This window comes from Podarcis erhardii, assembly GCF_964252035.2.
Source record: "Podarcis erhardii genome assembly, chromosome: 16".
Classification (NCBI taxonomy): domain Eukaryota; kingdom Metazoa; phylum Chordata; class Lepidosauria; order Squamata; family Lacertidae; genus Podarcis; species Podarcis erhardii.
This window is the reverse complement of record NC_138514.1, coordinates 35,669,360-35,687,989: the sequence shown is the minus strand read 5'-3', so window position 1 is coordinate 35,687,989 and position 18,630 is coordinate 35,669,360. Positions and strand designations below refer to the sequence as shown.

General features: G+C 46.2%; 1 protein-coding gene across 1 annotated transcript in view; it reads left to right on the top strand.

Moving 5' to 3' along the window:
* P2RX5 (purinergic receptor P2X 5) overlaps positions 1-18,630 on the top strand; it is a 37,112-nt gene that overhangs the window by 13,580 nt on the left and 4,902 nt on the right. Inside the window, exons 2-11 of the mRNA XM_081844237.1 lie at positions 3,346-3,496; positions 6,782-6,853; positions 8,821-8,896; positions 10,013-10,109; positions 10,233-10,313; positions 12,034-12,172; positions 13,153-13,289; positions 14,613-14,706; positions 15,518-15,583; positions 17,144-17,226. Coding sequence (XP_081700363.1) covers positions 3,346-3,496; positions 6,782-6,853; positions 8,821-8,896; positions 10,013-10,109; positions 10,233-10,313; positions 12,034-12,172; positions 13,153-13,289; positions 14,613-14,706; positions 15,518-15,583; positions 17,144-17,226 — 996 coding nt within the window. The remainder of the gene's footprint in view (positions 1-3,345; positions 3,497-6,781; positions 6,854-8,820; positions 8,897-10,012; positions 10,110-10,232; positions 10,314-12,033; positions 12,173-13,152; positions 13,290-14,612; positions 14,707-15,517; positions 15,584-17,143; positions 17,227-18,630) is intronic.

Here is an 18,630-nt window from a genome sequence, read left to right as displayed (position 1 = left end):
TTCCTTAGGGAGATATTATGAGTTGCACTTTTTTAATTTTTCTGTCAGGGCAGTGTGCACGAGTTTTCACTTGGGAGACGGCTGATGTGATGACCCAGATCCCTGCAGGCATCAAAGGAGAGCAAATTGCTTCCCTGTAGCCAAGATGCCTCTCTGACACGTGGGCGCTCAAGGATGTGACAGTCATTTACATGGCACGTGGCTGTCGAACGACATACTTTCTGACGCAGCTGTCAGTGTTTAATTACGGGACATTTAATTCCCTGCTTCCGCCTGGGCTCGGCAAGTTAGTAATTTAAGCCACGTTGAGGTATCTTGGTGATACCTCCAAGAATTCGTTTAGAAAGAAAGCAGACTCCCCACCCCCTGAGAATGCCACCATCTTTCTCTGCCCACCACACATGGCTGCGGTGACTTATACTAGCTGTGTGGCAGGCAGAAATTCAACAGGGAATGCTTTATCCTCCTCATAGAGAAGCCAGTGACTTTCCTTGCCTTGCTGTTCCAGCTGAGGTGTGCAGAGAATTCCAAAGTAGGGAAAGGAGTCATTCCACAATCCAATGTGTGCATCAGGAGGGATGGAGTCCTGGCCACCCAGAGACTCACAAAGGGAGGCACCAATGAGTGCCCAGGCACTACTGGCAGCAATTCCTAGGACTTCTAGCTTCCAAACTGGAAATATTCCTGGAAATGAAACCTATTCCAAAGTAATAGTAGTGATGATGATGATGATGATGATGATGTTTTATTTATACCCCACCCATCTGGCTGGGTCTCCCCAGCCTCTCTGGGCGGCTCCCAACAGAATATTAAAAACACAATAAGACATCAAACATTAAAAACTACCCTAAACAGGGCTGCCTTCAGATGTCTTCTAAAAGTCAGATACAGTGGTACCTTGGGTTACAGACGCTTCAGGTTACAGACTCCACTAACCCAGAAATAGTACCTTGGGTTAGGAACTTTGCTTCAGGATGAGAACAGAAATCGTGCTCTGGCGGCAGTGGGAGGCCCCCATTAGCTAAAGTGGTGCTTCAGGTTAAGAACAGTTTCAGGTTAAGAACAGACCTCCGGAACGAATTAAGTACGTAACCAAAGGTACCACTGTAGTTGTTTATTTCCTTGACATCTGATGGGAGGATGTTCCACAGGGCAGGCGCCACGACCGAGAAGGCCCTCTGCCTAGTTCCCTGTAACCTCACTTCTCGCAGGGAAGGAACGGCCAGAACCTCAGTGTCCGAGCTGAATGATGGGGGTGGAGACGCTCCTTCAGATATACTGGACTGAGGCCATTTAGGGCTTTAAAGGTCAGGATCAGCACTTTGAAATGTGCTCGGAAACATACCAGGAGCCAGTACAGGTTTTTCAAGACCAGTGTTATGTGGTCTCGGCGGCCACTCCCAGTCACCATTCTAACTGCTGCATTCTGGATTAGTTGCAGTTTCCGGGTCGCCTTCAAAGGTAGCCCCACATAGAGCATGTTGCAGTAGTCCAAGCAGGAGATAACCAGATCATGCACCACTCTGGCGAGACAGTCTGTGGGCAGGGAAGGTCTCAGCCTGCGTACCAGATGGAGCTGGTAGACAGTTGCCCTGGACACAGAATTGACCTGTGCCTCCATGGACAGCTGTGAGTCCAGAATGACTCCCAGGCTGCGCACCTGGTCCTTCAGGGGCACAGTTACCCCATTCAGGACCAGGGAATCCTCCACACCTGCCCGCCCGCTGTCCCCCCAAAAGCAATACTTCTGTCTTGTCTTGTATTGTCAGGATTCAACCTCAATCTATTACCTGCCATCCACCCTCCAACCGCCTCCAGACTCTCACACAGGACATTCTCCGCCTCTTTTGTGCCTGGTTTGAGCCTTTATTTTTAATTTCACCCAAGCCAAGAACTGACTTCTGATCGAACATTAGCAGCTTCCTTTATTGAAGCAGACCAGCTCAGTATTGTCTACACTGACTGGCAGCAGCTCTCCAGGGTTTCCTGCAAGGAGTCGTTTCCCAGTCCACAGTTTCAGAGGAAGGGAATTTCCAACCCTACCTGGAGACAATGGGGAGTGAACCCTGAACCTCCTACGTGCAAAGCAGAAGCTCTGCTACTGAGCTACTTCTTTTCACTGAGATACAAAACAAGAGTTCTAGTCCTCATGGTTCTGGATTAAATAAGAGCATCACTGACAGGCTGCCCTTCTCCCTCCTCGGGGAAAAGCCCCCAAGAGCTACACACACACTCCACGCAGCTCTTTAAAGGGAACGCGGCTCTTGGGGCTTTTGCGGGAGGTGGGGGAAGTGAGAGAGCCTCACTCTGTCACTTTCCCCACCTCCCGCAAGAGCCGCGCGCTTTTTAAGGAATTCCCCCACCTCGTAGAAAAGCCCGCAGAAGCCACGCACCCTTTAAAGAGCGCGCGGCTTTTGCGGGCTTTTCTACGAGGAGGGAGAAGGGAGTGCCGCGGCCAGTCAGTCCCTTCTCCCTCCTGGGGAAAAGCCCGCAAGAGCTGCACGGAGTTTGTGTGCGGCTCTTGGGGGCTTTTCCTGCCTGCCTCCCCCCTGCATTCGCTCATTCGCTCCATAAGACGCACACACATTTCCCCTTACTTTTTAGGAGGGGAAAAGTGCGTCTTATGGAGCGAAAAATACGGTACTTTTCTAAGCTAAGTCTGCCTTCTGGGATCCTATTGTGAACAGAATGATGTGTGAGTAAACTCTTTTTATACTTTTATAGAAGACTGTGTCGCGTCTTATCTTTCATGAGGGAATAAGGGGGAAATACCAGAATAGTTATTATAGAGACTTTAGCGAGCCTGAGCAAACGCATCCGCTGTGTAAGTTTAAAAAAGGGGAATGTTACTCTGCTAAATTGTGGAACTTGTTGACACAAGTTGGAAAGGATATAATCAAACAATATATCCTCTCCTGCATTCCTGAATATTCCCGCAGTCTAGACCAGGCATGTCCAATAGGTAGATCGTGATTTTCTGGCATATCACTGGACATCTGTGGTAGATCACTGGTAGATCACTGGCTCCCCCCCCAAAGAAGCTCAACAACTTTGACCTGAACCCCAAAAAAGGGGATAGATCACTGCCAGTCTTTAATTCTGTGGGAGATGCCAGGAACTGAACCTGGGCCCTTTTGCATGCAAAGCAGATGCTCTACCACTGAGCTATGACCCCTTCCCAAAGGAAAGGTGAAGTCCAGAAACGAATGGGATGTTAATTACCATTTTTTTAAAAAATGCCCCTGAGCATGTCCAGAACGCCCACCATGCACCACAGCTCTGATTTCGCCCCTGATTCAGAAAACTCTGTGTTGACTGTTGTTTCGCTCTCTGTTGCATTTCCAGGTGGGTCTTCGTGGTCAAGAAAGGCTACCAGGATGTGGACACGTCTATCCAGAGCTCCGTCATCACCAAGGTGAAAGGCGTGGCTTTCACCAACACCTCTGAGCTGGGCGAGAGGCTGTGGGATGTCGCAGACTATGTCATCCCCCCCCAGGTACCCACACTGACGCAGTTTTGCTGCCTTCTTTCCCCTGATTCTAAGCATCAACATTTGTCTCTCATATATAGATATATATAGATAGGGGATGCGGGTGGTGCTGTGGGTTAAACCACAGAGCCTCTTGGGCTTGCCGATCAGAAGGTCGGCGGTTCGAATCCCCGTGATGGCGTGAGCTCCCATTGCTCGGTCCCTGCTCCTGCCAACCTAGCAGTTTGAAAGCACGTCAAAGTGCAAGTAGATAAATAGGTACTGCTCCGGCGGGAAGGTAAATGGCGTTTCCGTGCGCTGCTCTGGTTCGTCCCTTTACCTATAGATATAGATATCTATCTATCATCTGTCTATATCTATATTTATATCTGTATTTATATCTACATCTATATATGACCACATTGTTTTTTAAAAGGTTTCAAATTTCCATTCATCATCACCATCATTATTAAAATATATTTATCACTTTCCCTTTTTTTTGCAAAGGGGAGATAGATCCTCATGTGTCCCTCATTACCAATGTGTAAGGGCCTGTTAGTTGGGTGCATTTTCCTATACTGTTCATATTAGTTCTATTAATTTACACATCACTTGGGAAAACAGGTGAACTAATGCCAGTGTATTGGAAGAAGCAAAGATCACCAGTGTCAAAGCAATTATTCTTCAACATCAACTTCGTTGGACTGGTCATGTTGGTCATGTTGTGCGGAAGCTTATCGTCTTCTAAAGCAACTACTCTATTCCGAACTTGAAATCGGAATGTGTAATGCTGGTGGCCAACAAAAGAGTTTCAAAGACTGTCTCAAGGCAAATCTTTAAAAAATGTAGTATAAACACCGACAATTGGGAAACACTGGCCTGTGAGCGCACCAGTTGGAGAACAGCCTTTGCCAAAGGTGTCATGGGCTTTGAAGATGTTCAAACTCAGGACGAAAGGGAGAAACGTGCTAGGAGGAAGGCACGCTTGGCAAACCCTCACCAGGATCAGCTCCCACCCAGAAACCCATGTCCCCACAGTGGAAGGATGTGTGGATCCAGAATTGGCCTCCACAGTCACTTACGGACTCACTAATTTACAAGTCCAGGGTAGCTCAGGGGTTGTCTGAACCTTTTATATTCTGGCAAAGATCACCTGCAGGAATGTCTCTGGTCATTCCCCTGTGTTGGTGAAGCTCACTGTAGAACAACAAGAAACTCGGCCGCTAGAGATTCATCGGGCGCCTTCTCTGCCTACTTTGGCAAATTTGGATGGTCAGGCCTGTGTGCGTCGAGTCTTGCCAGGAGTCTCTGAGCCTGTGGATTTCCCCTGCAAATCCTCCTGGCCTTTGTGGATTCCTTGCTGGTTTCTCTTCAAGGTGAATGCAGCCCAGTCCCCTGGGCCTCTCTCTGCAGAGATGTGGCTCTGTGCCCCATGCTAAGTATAGCCACTGACTGTAGCAATAAACAAGGATTGCAAAGTGAGCCAAAGGCTTTTTTTAAGAGGAGGAAGAAGTAGTATCCATGGGCCGCAAATTAAAGTGCTTTTAAAATCGCCCAGCTGCTTGAAACGGGAGGTCTCATAGAACTGGCAGATATGGGGAATGATCGATGCTGCCTTTTAATGTCAGTAGCTCTTAATAATGTGCAGCTTGCAAATCACCCAGAAGACCACCAGAAGGATGTTCGAAGGGATCCTAGCTGCTGGGTCAGGCCAAAGGGAGCCCATCTAGGCCTGCATTCTGGACCAACGAGATGCCCCTGTAATAAACGAAAATCTGTCCTGACTCCCTTATGGGGCGCACAAGAGCCTTTATAGAGTTCATTGCAGGTTCTCCATCAGTCGGAGAAAATAACAGAGGCCAAATAACAGAATATTGAGAAGCAAAGCAGCTAGTAAGCCTGATCTTTATTGAACTGTTGCAACAGGGTGCTCCCCTCACACGCAGGAGAAGGAGGAGGACCCAGAACCAAGGTGTGCCTGCCCTTATATAGACCTTTTAAATTCCCTGCCCTGGAGTCCAAGACCAGCCCCAGACACATCAATTTTTGTTTACAACAGTAGCAGCCTTTCTCAACATGTGGGTCCCCAGATGTTGTTGAACTACAACTCCCATCACCCCTAGCTAGCAAAACCAGAGCTCAGGGATGATGGGAGTTGTAGTCCAACAACATCTGGGGACCCACAGGTTGAGAACCGCTGCGAGGGAAGTGAGGGGCAGGTGGGAAAGGAGCCCATGTAGAAGAAGGAAAGCTCTGATGCTAAACCTCCGCTGCCTTGCAGGATATTCTCAGGAGAAGAAACGGCTCCAGGGAAAAGACCCTGAAACAGTTGGATGGCGCCTTTTACACCTCCTTCTGGCAACTTCCGCAGCCAAGCTGCTGCCAAACGCCTTGCTCTGCATTCCTTTGGATCACCTCAGCGAGGGCGAGAGGGGGGTCTTGTCGTCTGGGGCAGCCCAGGACTTCCAGACACACTGCTCAGACTTGAGCCTCAGGCAGGAGCTGCTAACAGAGCAGTTTAACTTCACCCCCGGAGGCGGACTCCATTGTCTCTCAAGCCAGGCGGTTGCCAACAACAGCCTCCAATAGTGTGGGTGAAAAGTAGCCATCTTAACTAGTATCCACTCTAAAGGAAATCAGCCCTGAGTGCTCACTGGAAGGACAGATCGTGAAGCTGAGGCTCCAATATTTTGGCCACCTCATGAGAAGAGAAGACTCCCTGGAAAAGACCCTGATGTTGGGAAAGATGGAGGGCACAAGGAGAAGGGGACGACAGAGGACGAGATGGTTGGACAGTGTTCTCGAAGCTACGAACATGAGTTTGACCAAACTGCAGGAGGCAGTGGAAGACAGAAGTGCCTGGCGTGCTCTGGTCCAGGGGGTCACAAAGAGGCAGACACGACTAAACGACTAAACAACAACAACAAACTAGTAGCCACTGATAGTCTTTTCCTCCATAAAGGATATTAATCTGGCGTGGAAAGGTAGAGAAACAAGCAATTAAAACAATAGTGATTTCTCACAGCAGCTACCCGGACACCCCAACGAGAATGTCATGAGCAAGACCTGAGTCTAGCACCACTTTCTCTCCCCAGTCTGTGGTTTCCAGAATCTGGTATTCAGAATCATTCTTCCTCCAACAGTCGAGGAAGAACATGACCAGTATCAGACCAGTAGAGCCTGATCTTTGCTTTGCCCACCCTGACCACAGGCCACATATTATTTTCTTGGTCCTCAAGTCGTCAGATTTTTCCTAGCAAAATTCTGAAACTCTCTTTGCCCCAACCCCTTTTCTCTGTTTCGTCTCCTTAGGGCGAAAGCGTCTTCTTTGTGATGACCAACTTGATTGTCACTCCAAACCAACGGCAGGACACCTGTGCTGAGGTAGGCATTTGTGAACATGGAGAAGCGTTGTGAGTGCTTGTGTCTTAGACAGTGGGCAGGGCAGCAGTTTTGGAGACCATGTGTAAAGATTTCAGCAACAATGACTTGGACAGTCCGATGGCAGCAGGATAGGAACAGAGGCGCTTCCAGTCGAACACTGTTTTGGGGTGGGATTCTGTTAAATGCCAAAAAAAATCAGGTTGCAGAATTATACTGCAATGGGAGGTCTTGTACAGCAAACCCGCTTCCCTCAAAATATTGGGCTTTTTTTGCAATAAGAAAAGTGATGGGAAAAGTCACATATAATCTCCCTGCAAACAAATAATAATGAATGCTCATTAAATAGCTATCTTTGTTGATCGATGCTGCAAAAAAGTCAGGTTGAATGCACATTAAATAGGCCATCTAGAACCACCTAAGAGACCTGGGATTTGACAATCCCAAATTCCCAAGAAGGACACTGAGGTCTAGCCGCTTGTTGTTGTTGTTTAAGTTTGCGTTGGTTCCCGACCACCAGGGGGTTTGGGAGAATTTTGTTAGAAAGAGGAATGGCGATTCCTGCATGTTCCTCCAGAATAAGTTAATACAAGTAGTATTTGCAAATCGTTGGTTTTCTACTCTACAGAAATTATGTACGGTGGTATCTTGGTTCTCAAACACTTTGCTACTCAAACAACTTGGAACCCAAACACTGCAAACCCGGAAGTAAGTGTTCCGGTTAGCGAACTTTTTTCGGAAGCTGAACGTGCTCCGTTTTGAGTGTTATGCTTCTGATTTGAGTGCCACACTTCCGCTTTGAGTATTACGCTGAGGTCTGTCTGTTTTTGCTATTTATTTTGCATTTTTGTTTTTGCAGTTCTTTTTTGTTTTGTTTTTGTGGCGGTGTGGAACCCAGTTCAGCTACTGATTGATTGATTGATTGTGTGACTGCAGTACATTGTTTATTGCTTTCATTTTATGGACCAGTGGTCTCGTTAGATAGCAAAATGCATGTTAAATTGCTGTTTTAGGGGTTATTTATAAAAGTCTGGAACGGATTAATCCATTTTAAATTACTTTCTATGGGAAAGCGCGCCTTGGTTTTGGTGGAACGCTTTGGTTTCGGAACGGACTTCCGGAATGGATAAAGTTTGAGAACCAAGGTGCCACTGTATAATAATTACATTAGCTTAATCCATTGAAAGGGACGCGGGTGGCGCTGCTGGTTAAACCACAGAGCCTAGGACTTGCCGATCAGTAGGTCAGCGGTTTGAATCCCCATGACGGGGTGAGCTCCCGTTGCTTGGTCCCTGCTTCTGCCATCCTAGCAGTTCAAAAGCACGTCAAAGTGCAAGTAGATAAATAGGTACCGCTCTGGTGGGAAGGTAAACGGTGTTTCCGTGCGCTGCTCTGGTTCGCCAGAAGCGGCTTAGTCCTGCTGGCCACATGACCCGGAAGCTGTACGCCGGCTCCCTCGGCCAGTAAAGTGAGATGAGCACCACAACCCCAGAGTCGGCCACGACTGGACCTCATGGTCAGGGGTCCCTTTACCTTTAATCCATTGAAATGTTGCTGTGAGAACAGGATATTGGGCTAGATGGGCCACTGGTCTGATCTAGCAGCTTTTTGAGATCTTATGTTCACTATTGCAGCCACAAGGGTGGAATAGCATCCTCACTCCTGGCCACATACACAGAGGAAGGAGATTGGTGGAGTTCCAATTAAAAAGGTTTGGGAGGTGCTCTAAATCAGCCGTCACTCACCTATTGCCCTCCTGCTGCTACGGACTACAACTCCCATCAGCCCCTTCCCAGTGCAGAATGGGGAAAGATGCTTGTGTGGTGCAGTGGTTAGAGTATCAGACCAGGACTGGGTAGGCTCTGGGTTCAAATCCCCGCTCAGCCATGCAGGTCTCCAGGTGACGGACTTTGTGTCAGCCTCTGCCTTCGCCCCTAATTCACGGTATTTCCTTCCCTGTTTCCTTACAGAGCTCTGGCATTCCAGACGCGCTCTGTTACCGCAACAGCGACTGCAATTCTGGAGAAGCCGTCGTCGCTGGCAACGGTAAGGATTTCCCAGGCAATTTCTAAAGGCCATTCCCCAGTGTCAAAGGCCAGGTTGGAAAACAATTGCTGCATGATGGGCAATTCTGCCTTGAGATAAATTTCCATTATAAACGGTTACCTCTGCTGCTGTTGATTTTATTTTATATTTTTGGGGTAACTTTTAAATCGCTGGGGAAGCCACCCCGATTTTCAAAGGCAGGAGGGCTATCAGAATGCCGAACGATAACTGAAATAAGTGTGATAAATAAAAATCTGCCCTTATTCCCTTATGGGGGATACAAGAGCCCTTATAGAGAGTCCTTTGTAGGTTCTCCATAGGTCAGAGAAAATAACAGAGGCCAACCAGAGAATATTGAGAAGCAAAGCAGCTAGTAAGCCTGATCTTTATTGAACTGCTGCAACAGGGTGCTCCCCTCACACGCAGGAGAGGAGGAGGAACCCAGAACCAAGGTGTGCCTGCCCTTATATAGACATTTTAAATTGCCCACCCTGGAGTCCAAGACCACCCCCAGAAACATCATACATACATCACAGAAGGGGTGGTCTACAACAGAAATCTGAGTGCATTGTTTATCTCCTGTCTGGCAGGTTAACTGTTAATGGTCACTTGATTGGATTACCTGGGGAGCCTGGCCAGTCTTTTGTAATGATAAATACTTAGTTCCTGAGCCAGGTCATCAGGCTCACCCCATTCATACACAGACATACCCTTAAGACAGGATTTGTGAAGGAAAAGACAATGGGGAGGCTTTTCCATTTTCCTTCGACCTTTCAGGGAAATATTTGAGGTCAATTTGGGAGGGACAATATGGTTTCAGGACTTTTTCTGTGGGGTTTCAGACATGTGGTTTATATATTTATGTTTGCGTGGTACATTTATGAACATTTATTATATATATAAGACCTTAAAAAAAAAAATTCATAAGTAATCTACGCGTCCTTATAAAAGTGAGCCGTTGTTTCCAAACATTTCCTGCAAGCTGTGTGTTCCCCTTCTCTGTAGCTCCTTGAAAGCTGTCCATTTTAGCAAACATTACTTTCCCCCCACAAAACCCCCAAGCTATTCCAGCAAGGGTTTGATTCCTCCCCCCCGCTAACTTTGTCTGCCCTGCAGGAGTCAAGACTGGCCGTTGTCTGAAGGTTGAGAAAAGCCTGAGTGGGACCTGTGAGATCTTAGCTTGGTGTCCGGTGGAGAAGAAGGGCAGGCCAAAGTTGGTCCTAGTTCTCGCATTTATTTATTCACTTAAAACCACTCTAAATTTTTTAATACAGGCCAACTGTGCCACACTTCCTTAAAGAATCATTAACCCAAGCAACCTGTGCTTTTCCTTTAGAAAGCCCCTTCTGGCAAACGCCGAAAACTTCACCGTCTACATCAAGAACTCCATCCGTTTCCCCCGGTTCAAGTTCTCCAAGTAAGTATCCGTCTTCCCTATTGCTGAACTTTTTGCAGTCGCAGCAGAAGGAACGGCTTCTGCTAGAGGCACGGATGGTTCTGAAATCAGAGTAGCCAGATTCATGGATGTCAGGGAACTGCCATCGGAGCCAGAGGCGGAGGGAGGGCTCCAGAGGGATGCCGGAGAGGGTCCCAGAAGGGAGAGAGGCAGCCCATCTGCTGGGGAAGGAAATCAGCGTAACACCAGTGGAGAAGGGAGGCAGATGGGGGAATTGGCGAGGGGGCTCCATGACTCCTCGCCGGAGACCAGCGGGGAGAGCACGGGTCCTCCGCTGCCCACACCCTCCTTGCGCAGAAGGCTTCCGCCCAGGGAGAGTAGGAGGAGACTGGGCGTCAAAGAGCGTCTTTGCTGGAAGAAGTTCAAGAAACGCCCACTGACGGATTCTGCCAGCGACTGAGACAGCCACGGGTGAGAGGCTGTCCAGACAGAAAGGGGTTCACCCAGGTAACCTAGCCAGGAGTGGTGACGACTTACGCACGAGGAACCCCTAGAACCATTACAATGGAGGAGAGATCCGGCAGCAATAGGCTCTTACCTTTCATTCCCTCTGCAGTGGTACCTCGGGTTACATACGCTTCAGGTTACATACGCTTCAGGTTACATACACTTCAGGTTACATACGCTTCAGGTTACATATGCTTCAGGTTACATACGCTTCAGGTTACAGACTCTGCTAACCCAGAAATAGTGCTTCAGGTTATGAACTTTGCTTCAGGATGAGAACAGAAATCGCAAGGCAACGTGGCAGCAGCAGGAGGCCCCATTAGCTAAAGTGGTACTTCAGGTTAAGAACAGTTTCAGGTTAAGAACGGACCTCCGGAACGAATTAAGTATTTAACCCGAGGTACCACTGTATTACCAATGTTCAGTTGGTAAGCGCAGATCATTATTTTGCCAAAATGGCACAAGGGAGATATCAACAGAATTCAGGGAACCCCCAAAGGGTTTGTAAAATTACAAAAAGTGTAATTCCTTCCCCACATCCCAAAAAAATTGATTGTGAGTTTTTTTTAGCGATTGGTTTATTGGCTGTCTGGTTTATTGGAGGTTTTGTACAGTGCTTTTTTCCCTTTAAAAATGTTTAGGAATACTCTCATTTTGGCTCTAGAAAATCACCATTTTATAGTTCAAATCGTGCAAATAAATATCTTATTGGCCTGAATATAAGCCTCACCTTATCCCCCAAATTCTGACTATGAAAAGTTAAAGTGCGGCTTAAATTCGTGACCTTACAAAAATTGCCTTTTACGATGTCGCTGCTGAAACAGACATACGGTGAAACGGAATGGGTGTGAGTGCCTGCATGGTTTTAAGGGAGCGGCTTATAGTCGGGTATTGTCATGTTTTCTTTTTCCCCCTTGAATTTTAAAGGTGCGGCTTGTTTGCAGGTGCAGCTTATATTCGGGCCAATATGGTACAGTAAATGGACAAAAGTACAAAGACTGTTTAGGGGTATGCATCCCCTCAGGAAAAAACCCCACTGGTTTTGTATATGGGACACATGGTTACTAATTGTTGCTGCATTAGTGTGGTCATGACTTCATGGTTTTGAAGAACGGGCATGTCATTTTCGTACAATTGGTTTGTCTGCTTGGTTGTTAAGAATGAAAGATCTTAAATAAATCAGTGAAAATAAAACGCGGCTGCCAACTGAACTTCCTGCACTCCCTCAACACAGAACCAACGTCCTTGACACCACAGATGACAGCTACCTGAAAACATGCCGCTATGGACCAGACCATCCTTACTGCCCCATATTCCACCTGGGGAACCTCGTCTCGTGGGCTGGGAGCAACTTTCAGGAAATGGCCTCGGAGGTATGGAGAAACTTGCTGTTCTGCTTCCTTTGGGGGAAAGGGCTACAGCTCAGTGGCAGAGCATCTGGTCCCGGGTTCAAAGCCCCTACTGGCCACATGCCCCAGAAGCTGTACACAGGCTCCCTCGAGCAGTAAAGCGAGATGAGTGCCGCAACCCCAGATTCAGCCACAACCGGACCTAATGGTCAGGGGTCCCTTTACCTTTACCTTTTTACATTCTGCATGGCAACATGTGCAAATGGCTTTAGATACCTATTAGGTCCACAAATTACCATATAGCACATGGGTAGGCAAATTAAAGCCCGAGGGCTGGATCCGGCCCAATCGCCTTCTTTATCCAGCCCGCGGATGGCCCAGGAATTTGCATTTTTTTACATGAGTAGAATGTGTCCTTTTATTTAAAATGCATTTTAAATAAAAGGACACATTCTACTCATGTAAAAAAATGCAAATTCCTGGGGTTATTTGTGGGGCATAGGAATTCGTTCATTTTTTCCCTTCAAAATATAGTCCGGCCCCGCACAAGGTCTGAGGGACAGTGGACCGGCCCCCTGCTGAAAAAGTTTGCTGACCCCTGATATGGCATATATTCAACACAAAAAAACTGGCAATTTGTTGTTGACAAAGGACAGCTGGACATATAAAGGGCCCTATTACCTTCAGTAGCTTAGGGACTCATCAAACCTAAATCAGGCCCTGTCAGAGAGCCACTGCCGGTCAGAGCAGGCTGAGCCAAGACTGTGATGCTGTGGCAGAAAGGGCCAAAACAATTCTCTTTTTCTGACCTGCCGTTCCGGCAGCTTCCTGGATGGCACATAGATCTCTTGACAACTGGAATGGACAATATCCCACTGGGGGAGCCTTAGTGGGAGAGGGGGAATCAGGCAGGGATCGCAGGATCTCCTGGGGGGGGGGGAAGGGCTCTGCGACCTTAACCTGGAGCTCGCGCTGAAGCAAACCTTTGTCTCTCTTTCGTTAAGGGTGGTGTGATAGGAATTCAGATTGAATGGGACTGTGACCTTGATAAGCCCCCCTCTGAATGCAATCCTCACTATTCTTTTAGCCGGCTGGATACCAAGTTTGCAGAGAAATCCGTCTCGTCAGGATACAACTTCAGGTAACGAGACATGGAGGGGGAGGCAATTTTCTTGATATCTGCAGCAAGCAGCCTTTACAAAGCAGCCCTAAGCCAGCCTCAATCTCTCTCTCTCTCTCTCTCTCTCTCTCTCTCTCTCTCTCTCTCTCTCTCTCTCTCTCACACACACACACACACACACACACAGCCTAGCCTACCTTGCAAGGTTGTTGTAATAATAATGAATAATATTTTTATTTATATTTTTTATTTATTTATATTTTATTTATAATGTTTTTATAATGTTGTACTGTTTTAGTGTTGTTAGCCGCCCTGAGCCCGGCTTCGGCTGGGGAGGGCGGGATATAAATAAAATTTATTATTATTATTATTATTATTATTATTATTATTATTATTATTTATTCCGGTTCAAAAACCGGGCTCAGGGCAGCTAACAACAAATTTAAAACACTTAATTGTAAAAGCAGCATAAAATACAGTATAAAAACACGAATAACAATAAAATTCAAAGTTCAGAAATCAACTGAGGGGAAATCCATCTAATAAGCATTAGGTAATCCCCAGGGCTAGCTGGCTGAATTAGTCCTACTTGGGCCAGCGAGGAGGCCAGGGGAGAATTAGCTGTGGGGTCTCAGAGCGGGTGATATTCATAAAAGGTGAGGGGAGGGAAGAGAAGGGAAATAAAAGATCAGGCTGAATTCAGATTAAAGGCCAGGCGGAATAGCTCTGTTTTACAGGGATTAAATGAGGAGGGTGGAGAAGCATGTATACCACCTTGAGTTCCATGGAGAAAAAGGGATGTAAAGCTGTGAGAAATAATTATAAACATAAGAAATGTAATATATATATTAAAAACATTGAGTTCCGTGGACATTGCTCCCAGGTATGTAGATACAGAACCCCAGAATTCATTGATTTATCAGCCTGACTGATTGTTTAAAACTTTTTGAATGACTACCGGCGAATTGGGCAACGCTTAAAAACAAAAGTTAATTTATTTTCAAGGCAAGTCCTTACCAAAAGGGTGGGTGACAGGTGCCATTTCCTCAGGAAGTATATTTCCTTTAAAAAACGCACACACATACGATCGTATTCGCCAAAGGTCCAGAAGACGTTTCTCTCTTGGCACACGGGAGAAAAAAACACACCATAAATAAGCCAGAAATTAGATCATTATAACAAAAGAAAAACGCTATGTAAAAATGGCATAGAATTTTATTTTATTTTTGCTCTCTAGCACCATCTGGTGTTGCATGTTGATAGTGAATACAAAATGTTGTTTTTTTTGACTAATGTAGCTGAGTCCTCTCTCTCTCCCTCTCTTTCTTTTTTGCCTGATTGCAGGTTTGCCAAGTATTACCGTGACGCAGCCGATGTTGATTTCCGGACTCTGATCAAGGCTTACGGGATCCGCTTTGATGTCATGGTGAACGGGAAGGTAGGAGGAAATGTGTTTTGCTGCCTCGTGTTTTTCTCTTTTGGCTGGGCTGACTCCAGGTCCGAGGGGTTTTCCTGGGCGAAGTTTTCCCCTGCCTCTCTGCAGCTGGGATTTAGAAGATTACTGTCTCTAACAGGGGAGGGAGAATCTCGCTGTCATGGCCAGCAGGCATAAAGGATGTAAAGATTTCATCCGAGGCTGCATTCTTTGCAGAGCTGTTTCCGTTCCACTACAGTTCGGCTTCTGCTAAACCTACATCGTTTCCCTCACTATCTGCTATGGTCAAAACAAACGTAATTAATTCCAGTGGTAGGGAAACATCGAAAACAATGCAGGAAACCACGTAATTATTTACATAACATTTTTGGACAAAAAAAAAAAAAAGATTGCCACTCTTACGCTCTTGCGTGATTTTTGTTCCTGATCTCAAATGTTGGGGCAATTTCTGCTCCTGTTTCCAACAGAGTTCTCTGACCTCCGCAGTAGCCATTGGTAGTTTTATTCCTCTCCATGAATCGGTTTTTCAAAGCCATCCCACTTTTCTGTATTATTTTACTGTTGTTAGCTGCTCTGAGCCCGGCCTTGGCTGGGGAGGGCGGGATATAAATAAAATTTATTATTATTATTATTATTATTATTATTATTATTATTATTATTATTTGGGTGGCCATTTCTACGTTCTGTGGGAGAGTGTTCACTTTGCCTCTCCCTTAACTCCAGGCTCCCCACATATGATAAAAACAAAACTTTCCTGAACAAAATGCTTCTGGCTAAAGGCTCAACTCTCAGCTTTCGACATGTTTTCTTTCAGGCGGGGAAGTTTAACATTATTCCGACAATCATCAATGTGGGATCAGGTGTTGCGCTGATGGGAGCGGTAGGTCGAGTTGAATCCAATAGATTTTTTTGTTGACCCAGTTTGTGTGCATGAAAATCTGTTTGCTCCCTCCCACCCACCTGCCAAAAAAGGCTAGTCCCATTGTCTTATCAAGCGCATTCTTCATTTCACTAAAAGGAATCTGGTGGCTTGTATATGCCAAGGTTGAGCCATGTTTCTGAAGTCATGTGCAGGGCCTTTTTGGTTTTGGCTCCCTGCCTTTGGAATTTTCTCCCCAAAGACCTACGATTCCCAGAGTTCCTTGTGAAGAGGGATTGGTTGTTCAAGTGCTCTGGGAGAAGAATAGGAAGTCTCCCCACAAACTACAGCTCCTAGGATTCTTTGGGTTTCGGAGTGCTTTAAACATACAGTGTGAATGTGGCCTGTGTTAACAACGAGACCTCAGTGGAATCTTGGCACATATAAAAACCGCTCTGAAAATGCTTTAAAAAAAAACGTTGTTTAAAAATAAATTGAATTTTCCATGCAGCTCACCAGTGCCATCTAGTGTCACATTTTATATTGCACTTAAAACACACTGAAAACGTTTTATTTGCCCGACACAAAGTTTTATTAGCCCAATTGTGAGGTTCCCAATGCATGAATCACAGTGGCTAAGCTATGCAATCAAAGGCTGGGAAGCAGATTTCAACGAAATATCAGATCTCATTCAGAGGCGCTGTCGTCTCATCCTGCTCCCAGCTGGGGGGGTTGGTCTAAATGACCCGTAAGGTCCCTTCCATCTTCAAAATTATGTGGCTCTTTTCTGTTCTGCAGGCTTACTCTGCTTTATCTCTGTGTTATTTTATTGTCTTGATTTCTTTAGGCTACTGTGAGAGCTTAGGCATAATCAGCCGTAAAGTTTCTTATAATGCCCAAATCAACATCGTGACATGTTTCACGATGTTGATTTGGGCATTATAAGAAGCTGTATCTAATTTTTGAGAAGTAGTTTCGAGTAAATAGCTTTGCAATTGTTACTATACGGCTTATTATGTTTATGTGTTTTTTCAATTGGATTTCCGTAATATAGGCATTTGGGTGGTTTTTGGTTTTGTGAAAGCTTAGGCCTCATCTGCAACATACAATTAAAACTCATGGAAAGCACATCATCCCCCCCCCAAAAAAGAAAGAATGCAGGGAACTGTAGTTTGTTAAGGGTGCTCAAAACGGTCGCTCTGTGAGAGGTAAACTATAAATCCGAGGATTTTGGGGAACGGTGGGATGGGCTTTAAATGTACAGTGGACTCAGCTACGTTAGTTTTAAAAAAAAACCCCCAATGTTTTGAATTCGTTATAAACATGCAACACCAGAGGGCGCCAGAGAGCAAAAAATAATAATATGCCATTTTTACATAGTGGTTTTTTGTTATAATGATTTAATTTCTGACTTAGTTCTAGTGGTTTTTCCCCACCACCCAGTGTATATACAGTGCTTTAAAAAGAACCACCCCAAACGTGTTTGGAGGCAGAAATGGGCAGGAGCTCAAGTTGTTTTTATTGATTTATTGCCTAAATGTGTAAATTTGTTGTGTCAGCAATGCCTTGTCTGTTTCCTAGGGGGCTTTCTTCTGTGACCTGGTGCTACTGTACTTTCTCCAAAAGAGCAATTTTTACCGAGGCAAAAAATACGAAGAAGTGAGGTATGTTGTTTTCAGGCGCAAAGGGGCGTGTGGTGCGGCAGAGGCTTTTGAAACTTCCACCTTGGGGGAGTCCTGCCGATCACCTGGTCGTCGACATGGAGGCGGGGAGGGAAACGCCCCCTCTGACATCATCGTGATGTCAGGCGATTGACAAGTGGGTGGCCCCGCCCACTGGCCAGACTTGGCCCTCAGAAACTGGGGAGGTCAGGATACCTACCCCTCTCCACACACTGTTACTGTCTCTCAGCCTCGCAGGGTTGTTGTGAGGATATAATGGGGAGAAACATGTATGCTTCATTCACCTTGAGCTCCTTGGTGGAAATATGAGATATAAACGAAATATAGTGGTACCTTGGGTTACCTACGCTTCAGGTTACAGACACTTCAGGTTACAGACTCCGCTAACCCAGAAATAGGTTAAGAACTTTGCTTCAGGATGAGAACAGAAATTGCACAGCAGCAGCGGGAGGCCCCATTAGCTAATGTGGTACCTCAGGTTAAGAACAGTTTCAGGTTAAGAACAGACCTCCAGAATGAATTACCATATTTCTCGCTCTATAAGACGCACCAGACCACAAGACGCACCTAGTTTTTGAAGGAGGAAAACAAGAAAAAAAATATTCTGAATCTCAGAAGCCAGAACAGCAAGAGGGATCACTGCGCAGTGAAAGCAGCAATCCCTCTTGCTGTTCTGGCTTCTGGGATAGCTGCACAGCCTGCATTCGCTCCATAAGGCGCACACACATTTCCCCTTACTTTTTAGGAGGGAAAAGGTGAGTCTTATAGAGCAAAAAATACGGTAAATTCTTAACCCGAGGTACCACTGTAAAAAATAGAGCCAAAATCGAAAGAAAGAAGAGAGGATTTAAGATGAAGCTGGTGCAGCCTCTGGCTTCCGCCACCCACGGCACACCTGGCCATCATTCAAGGCCCCCCAGGGCACCACCAGGTCCATCAATTGAAAATCACTAAGTGAGGACTCGTCTTTAGCAAGCCTTTTCCAAGCTGGCTCCTGCCTTGTATTCTAACATGGTTAATTCAGTACCTGGGACCCAGGAATTGGAAGAGGGGTCCAGGAGTCGAGGCACCCCACACATTCATGACAATACAGTGGTACCTCAGGCTAAGCACTTAATTCATTCTGGAGGTCCGTTCTTAACCTGAAACTGTTCTTAACCTGAAGCACCACTTTAGCTAATGGGGCCTCCCGCTGCTGCTGCACAATTTCTGTCCTCATCCTGAAGCAAAGTTCTTAACCCAAGGTACTATTTCTGGGTTAACGGAGTCTGTAACCTGAAGCGTATGTAACCCAAGGTACCACTGTACAAAGAATCTGGAAGGAGATTCAGCTCCTTGGCCGTTTTAACCATTGACCTTGGCTTAAGACTGGGAAATGGGCCTGAA